Source organism: Vigna unguiculata, chromosome 2, assembly GCF_037176805.1.
Source record: "Vigna unguiculata cultivar grain cowpea cultivar isolate G323 ecotype 2 chromosome 2, ASM3717680v1, whole genome shotgun sequence".
Classification (NCBI taxonomy): Eukaryota; Viridiplantae; Streptophyta; class Magnoliopsida; order Fabales; family Fabaceae; genus Vigna; species Vigna unguiculata.
Genome location: NC_140793.1, coordinates 33,321,858 through 33,335,753, shown reverse-complemented (window position 1 = coordinate 33,335,753; position 13,896 = coordinate 33,321,858). Strand labels below are relative to the sequence as shown.

Here is a 13,896-nt window from a genome sequence, read left to right as displayed (position 1 = left end):
TTTAGGTGAGATTTTAGGGTAGTGCTTCAGTGGTCGGGACGTAATTCCATGGCCCCTGTTAGTGGGTGCCCATGGTGGTGCCCCATCTATATGGTCTGGTAAGGATTCAAAGTAAGGTTGTATCCTGACACTCTAAGGAGTTAGTTAGTCTCACTTAGAGCGGACTGACTCATGTGGTGAGAGTAGCAGGAGGTCTGAAACTCATTAATGGCTAACCTTGTGTGTGAGGGAATTGATTCATTGTAACACTTGTAACACATAGTTCGGGGGTGAGCAGAGGTATCCACCACAAGTGCAAGCATCCGCTGAATCCGACCAAGCTATATGTATCCAGATGAGTCGAGTCGAGTCTTAGTGTATTGATTGAAAGGTCGTAACATGCTTGAGTAGTAGTTGTGTATTGTACATATATGTTGGACTATGAAGGTACATTTGATTGCATGATAAAAGTATTTTTGGCTCTAGCTTACCCTTTCTTGTTGGTTGCTTTGTATGTTGTGCTTCTATCTTTGCGATGATCATCAATTTTATTGATGGGAGCAGATGTGAGGGGTAATCGTGGTCAACAGGGGAGAGACGACTCTGCTGCTTAGTCATCTTGGAATATCTTTAGGGCTACGGCCCATGTACTTGTCAGTCTTTACATTTCTTTATGGTTTCAGTAGACTGGTTATCATATTCTTTTTGGTGGCACCGTCGTGTGTCTTGGTTGTAAGGCGTTACGTTTAAACTATAGAACTGTGCTGGTATATTATAATTGTGTGACGTTTTCTTTTAATTATACTCATTAACTAATTGGAACGGTATACACAATGCAAATTGGAACTAACGAAGAATGACATGCGATTTTCAAATAAAAAAAAGAGAAGTAACGGAATATTTAAACTAAAAAAGGTAATTAAATATATTTTTTCAAAATAGTTGTAATGTACTAACATGGTTATACTTTTCATTTTATAATTACCAGTTATAATATACTAAAAAATATATATAACATGAAAAACAATTGTTATTTTTTTTCTTCTTTTATCCTTATACAATTGAAAACTAATATAAGCTTTTAATAGTTATTTATGTTTAAAATGATAACTATTATTTTTGCATATAAAAACATATACACATTAATATATTTTTTATGATTTTTAAATTCATAAATACTCACAAAATATTTACAAATATGAATATTTTTGGGATATAATTATGATCAGATTGAGTTGCTAAAATTCTAAATATGAATTTGAGTACGAGTAAAAATAAAATAAAAAATAAAAAACCAAATTCACAAATTTTTATTTTCAGATTTTGACATAAAGATAATATGAAGTCTCTTCATTTCCTCATGTTTCGTGTTGCCAATCCCCACGCATTATGGTCTTTCGGGACGACCAATGTCCTTTTAAGAGAGAGACTCATTGGCAGACCAATAATAAAGGTCCGTGTCAGAAGCGTCCTTTCACGCGGTTTGCGTTTTGCTAAAGAGAAATATCTTTACGCGTTTTGTATAATACAACATCAATAATCTAACGTTTATAGGCGTACACGGTGAAATAAAAAAAGAGACTAAAGAACACCTTGGGTTCATAAACTAAGGATGAAAATGAAACCCCTCTAATAAAGAATCTCCACTAGTCATTTATTCTCTTTCAAACTTTACCAATTTCCTATATATAATAATATAATAACATAAAAACCTCACCAGAATTACAAAGACCAGAAGAACAAAGCATTCTTAATATTTGACCCGGGTTTTCCACCCTCCAGCCTCCAAAGACAGTTATTCTACCTACTGCTACAAGAAGTACAGCTTCTCTTACATGAGACGAGGTCTTAGAAACTTCATTCTGCTTTTCTACGAGGTCCACCCACACCTTCCTCTGTTTCCACGAAAATCCGTTCAAAGTTGGTGCCTAATTTCCGAGAAAGACTGCTATTAGTTGTCGTTATAGAATTGTTTTAAAACCTCATTTTACAACATCACTTTATATGACCCAGGTCTGAGAGAGTCCATTTCACATTTCGTAACTTACAGCAAAGGCATCGACGACAAAGGATATAGCTCATAGCAAAGCTAAGTGTGTTGGTTGTTGAAGGATGATGGATGGTTATTTGAATGAGAATTTTGAAGTGAAGCCCAAAAACTCTTCTGAAGAGGCTCTTCAGAGATGGAGGAAACTGTGCGGGTTTGTCAAGAACCCCAAACGACGCTTTCGTTTCACTGCCAATCTCACCATGAGAAGCAAAGCTGCTGCTATGCGTCGTACCAATCAGGTATCTATTTTTATTCACCATATTTTATGATGCTCAAATGATCTCTTAGGTATCTATGCTCAGAACGAAAAATATATTTTCTATTAATTACTCTTTTTATGCTGTTTCCATGATTAAACACTGAGAGAATTAAAATAAAAATAATTAGCCGTGCTGTGTTTGACCGTACTCAGTATAATATTGATGCTCAGCTACATCGTACTTGATGCTCCCATGGGTTTAATTGAATCCACAATTAAAAGTTAATGGGCATTAGGTCATGTTTTTCACCTTTCTTACATTATTGGAAAAATTAGGAGCTAGCTGGTTATTATGACTAACATTTAATTTACAGTCACAGTTGCTCTATATATGTTTAAATAGAATGTAATGTTCTTATTTTCCTTTATAGTGTACCTTTGATTTCTGTTGTTGTTATACTGTATACATTCTTTTATACATTTTTTAAATTTTCTCTTGGTTTGATGATTGTATAGAAAGTATCATGATTTTATCACCTCAACACGTAGAATGTGACATCTCCATGTTTTATTTATCCAAGACTTATTTTCTTCTTGCTGCAGGAGAAGCTGAGGATTGCTGTTTTGGTTTCCAAAGCAGCTATTCAATTTATCCAAAGTAAGTTTCTTCAGAATTATTCTTATAGCTTTTCTATTTAAGAGTCAGTATGTTAACTTGTGATCACATCCACAGGCGTGCAACTAAGCGATTACAAAGTGCCAGAGGAAGTTAAAGCTGCAGGTTTTGAAATCTGTGGCGATGAATTGGGGTGTATCGTTGAAGGCCATGATGTAAAGAAGTTCAGACTTCATGGTGGGGTTAATGGCATTGCAGAGAAGCTTTCTACATCAACCACTGAGGGGCTTAACAGTGACAGTGAATCATTGAATGGGAGACAGCAGATATATGGAATCAACAAATTTACTGAAAGTGAAGCTACAAGTTTCTGGGTTTTTGTTTGGGAAGCCTTTCAAGACATGACTCTGATGATACTTGGAGTGTGTGCTATTGTGTCACTGCTAGTTGGCATTGCAACTGAAGGATGGCCGAAGGGAGCTCATGATGGTCTTGGAATTGTTGCAAGTATCTTACTTGTTGTCTTTGTGACAGCAACAAGTGATTATCGCCAATCATTGCAATTCAAGGATTTAGACAAGGAGAAGAAGAAAATATCCATTCAGGTCACAAGAAATGGATACAGGCAGAAAATGTCTATATATGAATTACTTCCTGGTGACATTGTGCATCTTGCCATTGGTGACCAAGTCCCTGCTGATGGACTCTTTGTTTCTGGATTTTCTGTGTTGATTGATGAGTCAAGCTTAACAGGCGAAAGTGAGCCAGTGATGGTGAATTCTGAATATCCATTTCTTCTTTCTGGAACCAAGGTCCAAGATGGATCATGCAAGATGTTGATTACCAGTGTTGGCATGAGGACCCAATGGGGTAAGTTGATGGCTACTCTCAGTGAAGGTGGAGATGATGAAACCCCGCTACAGGTGAAGTTGAACGGTGTTGCAACCATTATTGGGAAGATAGGTCTATTCTTTGCAGTGGTTACTTTTGCAGTTCTGGTGCAAGGACTTGTAAGCAAGAAACTCCAACAAGGAAGCTTGTCGAGCTGGAATGGGGATGATGCGTTGGAGCTGTTGGAGTTCTTTGCAGTTGCAGTCACTATAGTTGTTGTTGCTGTTCCAGAGGGTCTGCCATTAGCTGTGACATTGAGCCTTGCATTTGCTATGAAGAAAATGATGAATGACAAAGCCCTTGTGAGACATTTGGCAGCCTGTGAGACCATGGGATCAGCCACAACTATATGTAGTGACAAGACTGGGACACTAACAACGAACCACATGACTGTTGTGAAAACATGCTTTTGCATGAATAGCAAGGAAGTGAGCAATAATAAAGCCTCTGGTTTGTGCTCTGAACTCCCTGAATCTGCTGTGAAACTGCTGCTGCAGTCAATATTCAATAATACAGGAGGAGAGGTTGTGGTTAACCAAAACGGAAAACGTGAGATTTTAGGGACTCCAACTGAGGCTGCAATATTGGAGTATGGTTTGTCTTTAGGTGGAGATTTTCAAGGAGAGAGACAAGCATGTAATCTTGTTAAAGTTGAGCCATTCAATTCCACGAAGAAGAAAATGAGTGTGGTGGTTGAGCTCCCTGATGGAGGCTTAAGAGCCCACTGCAAAGGTGCTTCCGAGATAATTCTGGCTGCTTGTGACAAAGTTCTCAACTCAAATGGTGAGGTTGTACCCCTTGATGAAGAATCAACGGGCCATCTTCAGGCCACAATAAACCAGTTTGCAAGTGAGGCACTTAGAACACTATGCCTTGCTTATGTGGAATTGGAAAACGGGTTCTCTCCTGAAGACCCTATTCCTGTTTCTGGATATACTTGCATAGGAGTTGTTGGTATAAAAGATCCTGTTCGTCCTGGTGTTAAGGAATCTGTGGCGGTGTGTCGTTCAGCTGGAATAACAGTACGAATGGTTACTGGGGACAACATTAACACTGCAAAGGCTATAGCCAGGGAGTGTGGAATTTTAACTGATGACGGCATAGCAATTGAAGGACCAGAGTTTAGAGAGAAGAGTGAGAAAGAGTTGCTTGAACTGATTCCCAAAATTCAGGTGCCACATACATTCTATATGCATTATATTTTGATTCCTTCAGTACAACTTAATCGTACACATGATCTATATACTGTTGTTGATACTTTAACTAACATAGTGTGTAATTCCTTTTAGGTTATGGCTCGATCTTCACCTTTAGACAAACATACATTGGTGAAACACTTGCGCACCACGTTTGGAGAAGTGGTAGCTGTAACAGGTGATGGAACTAACGATGCCCCAGCCCTTCATGAAGCTGACATTGGACTTGCAATGGGTATTGCTGGAACTGAGGTGAGTGCAATGATATGCAATGTTTTTTCCTTTGAGTACTACATTTTAGTCACTTCCTAGTTTTTAGTGGAAGAAGCTAATACCATAATATGTGTATGGTACAGGTTGCAAAAGAAAGCGCAGATGTCATAATTCTGGATGATAACTTCTCCACGATAGTAACAGTGGCCAAATGGGGACGTTCAGTTTACATAAATATTCAGAAGTTCGTACAGTTTCAGCTGACCGTTAATGTGGTTGCATTAATAGTAAACTTCACGTCAGCTTGCTTGACAGGTTAGAAAGTGTACCTTATTTTTTGCAAAAATACTTTACTTTTTCTTCTTATTGTTATTGATCTTGTGATCTTACGAGCATTTTCTCTCTCCAGGAACCGCGCCCCTCACAGCTGTTCAACTTTTGTGGGTGAACATGATAATGGACACACTGGGAGCACTTGCGCTTGCTACTGAACCTCCAAATGATGATTTAATGAAACGTTCACCTGTTGGAAGGAAGGGGAATTTCATCAGCAATGTCATGTGGAGGAACATCTTGGGACAATCCTTGTATCAGTTTATGGTCATATGGTTTCTTCAGTCAAGAGGAAAAACAATCTTTTTACTTGACGGCCCCAATTCGGACCTGGTCTTAAACACGCTTATCTTCAACTCATTTGTCTTCTGTCAGGTAACTTTTCTGAAAAGTTGACAATTTGCTTAGGATTATTTATAATCCAAAATGTTATGCAAAATGTTTGTTCGATCTTTGTACAGAAGTGTCTAACCAGATGCTTGTTGATTTGGTTTTGCAGGTTTTCAATGAGATAAATTCACGTGAAATGGAGAAAATAAACGTTTTCAAAGGCATATTGGATAATTATGTTTTCGTGTGTGTGATCAGCGCTACGGTTTTCTTCCAAATCCTAATAGTTGAGTACTTGGGAACCTTCGCAAACACAACACCTCTCACCCTGGCACAGTGGTTCTTTTGCTTATTCGTTGGATTTATGGGCATGCCAATTGCTGCTCGCTTAAAGAAGATCCCTGTTTGAAAAGCACGTGAATGGATAAACTCTTCCTCAAAAAGCAATCATTGATTATCATTAGTTGCTAGTAGTTATTGTTACATTGCTTCAAGGTCCCATTGTTCCTGTACATTCTCTAACTAATCTCGTATTGTTCGAGACTTTGGCTTGGAAGAAAATATAGAGCAGCGAAGATGATCACTGGAGTCTCGGAGCAAATGACCAACTACCATTAACCATTTTCATTCATACGTTGTTTATTTTCTTAGAAAGCACTATGATTTATGGCTTGTTGCTGTAAATAACTAAACTTTTACTAGCATTCCTCTGTTTATTTCAATTGTTATTTAGAAATCCCATTTGTTTCTTATTTCTATAATTGTGGTCCTGAATCGTCCCTTCCGTTATTTAAATACACTATTTCCTCGAGCATAGCCATAATCTTGTGTTCGCTGAGTTATAGCAAGCCGTAATATCAAACAAGAAGCTCAATCCTCGTAAAGCATCTGTTTTAAAAGTAAGTTAAGTAACAAACAGCTAGGCTTTGGATAAATTTCTGTGCAATTCAGATAAAAAAAAAGTAACAATGTTCTGGGAAATTAGATGGGGGTTGGGATGTATGTAATAATAAACCAGGCTAATACAATCTTAGAGGGTTTGGATACATTTCTGTACAGTTCAGGAAAAAACAAAACAACAATGTACTGGCAAACTTTCGTTTTAATGTTGCCAAGCATAAAAGTATGTACATCAAACTTTTATAAATCATACTCTTAGATTCCTACAGAGGAAAAAATACGAACAAATCAAATTTTCTAGTCATCAACCAAGGTGACTCTTCCAGTTTCATACAGATGATACATCCACTGAGGTTCAATCAACTCCTTTGCACGAATTAGTTTTTCCAGCTCATCTTCATCATTTTCTTCTGCAATTTCCCTGTCTATCTTGGGAAAAAGTTCTTGCAGAGATGACAGCATAATGTCACCCCAATTCCGGTCATCATGTTTAAACAGCTTAAGACAAACAAACCGCAAGAGTCCTAATAACAGCCCAAAGTTCTTCTGTTCTAGCCCAACAAGTGAAGAAACCATGAAAATATTGCCAACTACATCCATGATACTGGAATTTTTTTTCAGTAATACAATCAGCATTGCAAGAAGCTTATTGAATGCTGAAAATTTTTCTGGTTGAGAACATTCATCATCTTCTTCAGCTTCAGTTACTTCAAAAAGTTCAGTCTTGGCTACAATCAAGGGCCATTTTGGAAAATGCAACTTCATCTGTTCGGATACAGATGAATGTTCCTCATCAGAGTCGGTATTTTTTTGAAAACTTGTAGATCCCAACCCTAGGAGAACATCAGGCAGCCAAGTCTTTACTGATGCAACAAGACGCCATGCATACCCAGATCCCATACACAACTCAATTGAAATGATTAAATCAAGCATGTTATTTGCAAGAACAAAAGCTTCTGGTGAAGTTGAGGAATCACCAGACCCTGCAAGTATCACATTAAGTATTTTCGCTGCATACGTGAAAGAGCTTTTCAGGCAAATAGCACTATTTCTTTTATCCTCTTCCTTAAATTGAATTTGGTTACGATGCAGCTGGTCCAATGACGATATCATATGTTGCACACATTTTGATGTGTAATTTAAGAATAATCCATGCTTGGCAGGAGCAAAACACATAGCAGTGACATCAGCCATGAACTTGAGAACAGCAGTGAGCATCTTTACCACACAAAATACTTGTTGGGCATCATTTGTGGATCCTATGCATATGTTTGCAGATAATTAGTCACGGATAAAGAAATATACAAAGAAATAACATGGATCAGGTCTGCATACACAAATATAACTTGTCAAAAGTTTTGATGAGTTAGTTAGCAACAATGGGCAAAGACAAACACCACAATACAAACACATTCTCTTCTCTTCTGCAGAAAATTGAAGTTCGTCGAGTTCCAAGCTATATATGAACATTAAACATCATAATCACAAAATGTACTTAAAACAAAAAATTTAGGGGTCTATTTGATTTCCTTCTTTTTGGTTTCAGAATAATTTTTCATTCAAAATCGAAGATTGCTTCCAAAGTAAGTGTTTTCTCATCCTCTTCTGTTGTGATCCTAGTACAAAGATGTGGGTAATTGGGTGTAAGCTTGGTAGCTGTGCCGGGTGGCACCTGATACAGTCATGACTGTGCCAATTTTACCGAGATTTATTCATGATTTTAAAAGCAAAAAAACAGAACTTGAAAATAGAAATTAAAAATACTCTTCTGTTCTTAATACGAAAAAAGTAGTTGTCTTCTCAACAGACTCGATTTTAAACGGAAAGTGAGCCTCTACAAATTAAATAACATACATCTTTTTGTAGATATTGGGATGATATTTAAATCCTCATAGCTCAGAACAATAAATTGACATATTTGCTCCTTCTGTAGCAACCGTTGTCTACAATAATGATTTTTGTTACCAATAGTATCAACGGTTTAAAGTGCGACATTCTCTTTATGATAGGAATGACTAATGGTGCTTACTGAATATGAAGATCAAAAGACGAGAAACCTGAAAAAACAGTGCCTTATATGTATTTACTCACCTCGGTTACTTGGGCCACTTGCATCTGTAGGAGATAGCCTACGCCTTTTTGTGGAATTTTGATCCGTTCTATTGGTAGGCTGCGGTTTACATGAATCAGCATTGTGGTTTTTCATGATGTCACCTTCTCCAAGTAGTTTTTCCAAACAGTTGAGCACATGATCTATTGTCAGCTCCAAGATATTCTGCTCAAATGATTTTTCTTTTTAGCAAACAGATGGAATCAAATCAATCAAGCCATGGTTGAAACCAATCTGGTTAATGCATGATGTTATCTGATATTAATTCCTCAGTAAAAAGAATGGGAGTGTTATGAAAGCTGGCTCAGACCAGCCAGTCAAACTGTTGCGCCCTAGACGCAGCGATATATAAATGGTTTTAGCTGGTTTTGCACAAAAAATGCTATGGAATCGATTACTCAGTAAAACCAATTTGAATAGAAAAAAAAAGAAGAGGATATTTAATATTTTTTTAATATAAGAACTTTTTTTATTATAGACATGTTTGGGAATTTTTTAGTATAGTTCGTATCATTAACCAATGATTAGTTTGACCAATAACTTGGTAACCAAATACTCTGATTAAGTTAATAACTGGTATAAGACCAAGAACATTGTAGAAGGTCTTAAAAATAAAATTAATTAGTTCATGAAGTATAAACATTATACCATAATCTGCTGGAAACCTGAAAATTTCAAGTGATAAACAAATTCAACAGTTTGCCAGACAATTGCATTTTTTTTTGTTTTAGAAAATAATGAAAACGAAAAATCACCCAAAAAGACTGGCAAAAGAAGATACAGGCAAATCAAATTCCATGGCAAACGTATATTAGTCAATAAGTCAACATGAAATTGCAGTTCCCATAAAGCTCAAACTTTATTAGTGCACACTTCAATTCACCAAGCTAATGCATTTCTAAACTTCCTTGAAAGATTACTTTGGTGCTGGCCGCGGGTATTATGCATTTGATCAAAATTCATAATATATATTTTAAAATTCAAAGAAATAAGAGAAATGAGAAGCAAGCATTTTTTAAAACAATTATAATTTAATAAATTACCATAGGAAATCATTGGCATTAATGTGCAAAGCAATGAAAATGCACAAGATCATTCTAAGAACACATTAAAATCTGAGAAAATCAGAAATGCAAAAAAATTCAGGTAGATAAATTATAATAAGGCAAATATTTAAAAAGAAAGTGCAAAGATTCTACTTGCCTCCGACAAAAATTTAGAAGAATCATTCTTAGTTTTCTTCCTCTTTGAATCACCGTTTTGTAAACTTCTGCCAACGTTATCAACAGTCATTTGCAGAGCGAGGGCTATATATGCCAAAACAGGAGATATGTCCATGTTTTTATAGTGCACACAATGCACAATACTGACTTCAGAAATCACCTTGAGAGAAACAAACAACATCTCTAAACAATGAGATTTCATAATAGCCTTTCTGATATCTTCATGAAGAAGCAAATCTCTAACTTGCCATGCCACTCCAACAGCTACTGAATAATCGTCCTTAAAAGACTGCTTTCTGTTAATCATCTTCAATTTAATTGAAAATTGTCCAGCGGATTTAGATTTCTTACTTTTGGCAAATGAAAAGCTTTGATTTGGCATGTCTGTACCAAATTTAATGTGGCAACGATAGGCAGCCTTATGCAAGAAGGCCGCTAAGGCTCCAATCAAGTCATCAAAACCACCCAGTGAAAGTAATAACTTATGTGCAGACCTGATTTCTGTTTGTCGACCAACATCCTCAGTTAAACCACTGCAGTTTGTGACAACACCCATGCATTCTTCAAGAAGTCCAGCAACATCATCAGGACACACAGTAGAGACAATGTTGAATAAAGAAGAACGGACTTCACCTTTAGACACAAGAGATAGTAAACCTCTCAGTTTCTCTCCATCAAGTAACTCTTTGAGAGCACTTATATAGCGTGGTTCACCAGCTAAGTCATCACAAACATAACAAATAGCGGCAAGGAAACCATCAATCTGATTAGCATCTAGCTGATGTGGTGACAAAATCAAACTCAGGAATACTTTAACCAGTTCCATAAGATGAGATTTAGATGCTCCTTCCAAGATGGCAAACTTGCAAAATCTTGCGCCAGCCACTGGAGCCCTTTTTACAAGTGTAATGCAGCGATTACATGCTTCCTCAACAGGTACATTTGAGGGAAAGTACGAAGGTATAAGTAATTTTGTTATCTTCTGAGCTACAGGAGGTTGATCAATAGCAAGTGCAGACAATAGCACATCTAGCTCCGTCACCTATATAACAAATAGAAGAACGTATACTATTAAGAATTACACTAGACATAGAACCTTACTAAAACAATTCTAATTTAACTCATGTACCTTGTTGAACTGAAAATTTCTAACATCCTTTAGATGGACTAAGAGATCTACTGCAGCAACTCGTACTGCGAGGACTTTGTCCAGCATTAGGTGCTGCAGTCTTGGCAAGAGCACCTTAAGGATTTCGTGAGAATGGGGATTTCCAAGCAAATAAATGATTCCGTTTAACGTGGAAAGCCTAACATCAGTGCATTCATCACGAGACATGTCAACAAATATTTTTGTTAATACCTTTGTTATGATTGGTGAAGGAATAACTTCCCAAAACAGATGGAGGACGCGACAAGAACCTTCAACAGCAATTGTTCTCACTTCTGGACAATCATCCATAAGTAGCCTTTCTAACAGGAAAAACTGCTTATCAAGCAATGTATCCTTCTCCTCTTTTGTGGAATCTGGATCTTCAAGTGGAAACATGTCCAGAAGTAGATGCAATGCATTTTGACGAACATTTGAGTTTGCAACCTAGTAAAGAGAAGGCTATGTAAAACTTCGAATGCAGGGACAAAAACGAGAGATTGATGTAGATGATGTATATATCAGCAATAGCACTTTTACTAATTTAAATTTATTGCAACTCAAACAAAAATGGTTTTCAAGAAACCCAACTTTAAGAGGATCCCTTTAATGTGAGCATCATGAAATTATAACTTGGTATCACATCCATATAATTTGTTTGGTTCAAATGAGGGGAACAAAGGAAAAGAATGTCAGCGGAAGGAAGGAGAGGAAGAACCCCTTGTTTGGTTAACAAAGAGGGAGTTGGGAAAATAAAATAACCTACTAGTATACTTTTTCAATAAACAAATAAAATCATTAAACTTAAAAATTATTCAAGAAAACTCATATAACACCATTACAAAAAATACCTTCTGAACCTTTTCATGATCCCATCAGTTCCACCCTAACACTCCCCCTTTTGGCTAGTGATTAGCAACCTAATAATCAACATAGTCTACCCGCAAAAAACAATTCAAAATCAACATACAACAAAAGTAAAACAGAAGAGGGAGGGGGGCGGGGAGGAGTTTATTAACTCTATCTCCATTTACCTGCAGAGACCTAAAGACGACAGGCTCGGCGAGACGAAAAAGCATTTTCTCAACCCCATCAGTGGTCCTCTGGTTAATAAAAGCTCCCAAGACCCTCCTAATATACGAAGCAAAAGGTCCAGAAGCAGCATGTATGGCAGCATCAATCAAATCCTGCAAGAACCCATTCTCTATCTCGCTTCTCGAATCCCCTTGGCCAGCTCTCCACGCTCGAAACAGAATGTCCCCATAAGCCTCCAGCATCGACTTTCTCCCGAAGGGAATTTGGGACCGAATCATCGCCAACAGTTCCTTCCCAAGCTGATGGCTCAGCCCAAAGACAAATGCGAGAAATCTCCTCCCATCCTCCGCTTTCAAATACAAGGGCGAAATCATACACCGAATCAGCAACAGCTTCAAGTCATCGATGCTCTCGTCGTCGAAATCGAACAGAGTGAACGCCTCGCGGAGCACGCAGACCTTGTGCACGTCCACCTTCTTGTTGAGCGTGAGCGACCGCGACAGCAGGAAAGGGAGACTCTGCGAAATCAGCGACTCCCTTCCCTCCAAATTCTCCTTCCACCATTCCTCGCACAAACCCTCAATCGCCGACGACAGAGACAACTCCGACTCAAAAACAATCAAATTATCGTGCAGCACCTGAATGCCGGGAAGAAGAGCCGAGAGCAGGAACGGCTTTCTTGGGTGCGAAACGCACAGCAGAGCAATGTGGGCGAGAATTTCGAGGCGCGCGAGAAGTTCATGTTTCTCGTCGACGGGTTTAGGTTCGGAGCAGCGGGAGGAGCTTCGGCGGCGCTTGGCGGGAGGACTACGAGGGGAGCCAGGTTGTTGTTCGGAGTTGGACCCTGTAAGGTTCTGGAAGGATTGGACTGAGGCGGAGATGGAATCGGAGAGGGTGGAAGGGAGAGAAGCACACACAGGAGAGGATGGTTTAATGGAATGGATTAGGGTTTTGAATGAGGATTTTGAAGATTTGAGGTTTTGTTTGGTGGCTAAGGATATGAACTCTTCCGCTGAGGAGTGCAGAGAAGAACGAAGCCTCTTCTCCATCACGCTTTCTCCACTGTAACATCACTCACCTCCAAACTTCTTCGTTCAAATCCATAAAGAGAGGGAAAAGATTCTTTTTCAAATTCTCCTCTTCATTGGGCCTTTTTAAATTTCAAAGCCCAATCAAAATCCTGACACTCACTCTCACCGTTACTCCAACAAGAGAGTACAATTTTTCAGACAATAATAAATCCTATATTTCTATATTAAATCAGCGGTAAATTAAGTACCATGCACTACCTATTAATATAGGCTAATCAAGATATTTCCTATAACTTTATATTGATATTTAAATGTAGAGTTGATTTTCATGCTAAAGTACAAATCAAGTGATTAAAAAAATAAGTGGTTTGCCTTTAACTCTTTATCTTCTTCTCAAATCTATTTTTCGTCCATATAAAAAGAGCACTAATCATATATAAGTTGCTTGTGGATTAGAATCCTTATTTTAACCCTAAGATAACTAATGTTCTACATTTTAGTTGAAGAACACGTTTTAAACTTTTACAAATCAAGGACAATAATATGGATGGGTTATACGATTAGCTTATAAGTTCGTAAAAAAATTAAATGGTGAGTTAAATATTTTAGTTTGTTAGTCCATTTAGACTTGTTTCACATAATG

General features: G+C 37.6%; 2 protein-coding genes across 2 annotated transcripts; one reads left to right on the top strand and one right to left on the bottom strand.

Annotated features, from left to right (window-relative positions):
- Positions 1-1,687: 1,687 nt before the first annotated feature.
- LOC114173372 (calcium-transporting ATPase 2, plasma membrane-type-like) lies at positions 1,688-6,568 on the top strand. Its single transcript, XM_028057715.2, has 7 exons — positions 1,688-2,268; positions 2,832-2,886; positions 2,962-4,907; positions 5,025-5,183; positions 5,288-5,459; positions 5,554-5,852; positions 5,977-6,568. The coding sequence occupies exons 1-7, from the start codon at positions 2,092-2,094 to the stop codon at positions 6,214-6,216; spliced, it is 3,048 nt and encodes a 1,015-aa protein (XP_027913516.2). The 5' UTR covers positions 1,688-2,091; the 3' UTR covers positions 6,217-6,568.
- Positions 6,569-6,778: 210 nt separating this feature from the next.
- On the bottom strand, positions 6,779-13,306 carry HEB1 (ARM repeat superfamily protein). The gene is made up of 5 exons (XM_028057714.2): positions 12,222-13,306; positions 11,170-11,634; positions 10,021-11,082; positions 8,799-8,982; positions 6,779-7,966 (listed from the first exon to the last, which is right to left on the bottom strand). Exons 1-5 carry the CDS (start codon positions 13,269-13,271, stop codon positions 7,005-7,007), a joined length of 3,723 nt encoding a protein of 1,240 aa, XP_027913515.1. The 5' UTR covers positions 13,272-13,306; the 3' UTR covers positions 6,779-7,004.
- Positions 13,307-13,896: the final 590 nt, after the last annotated feature.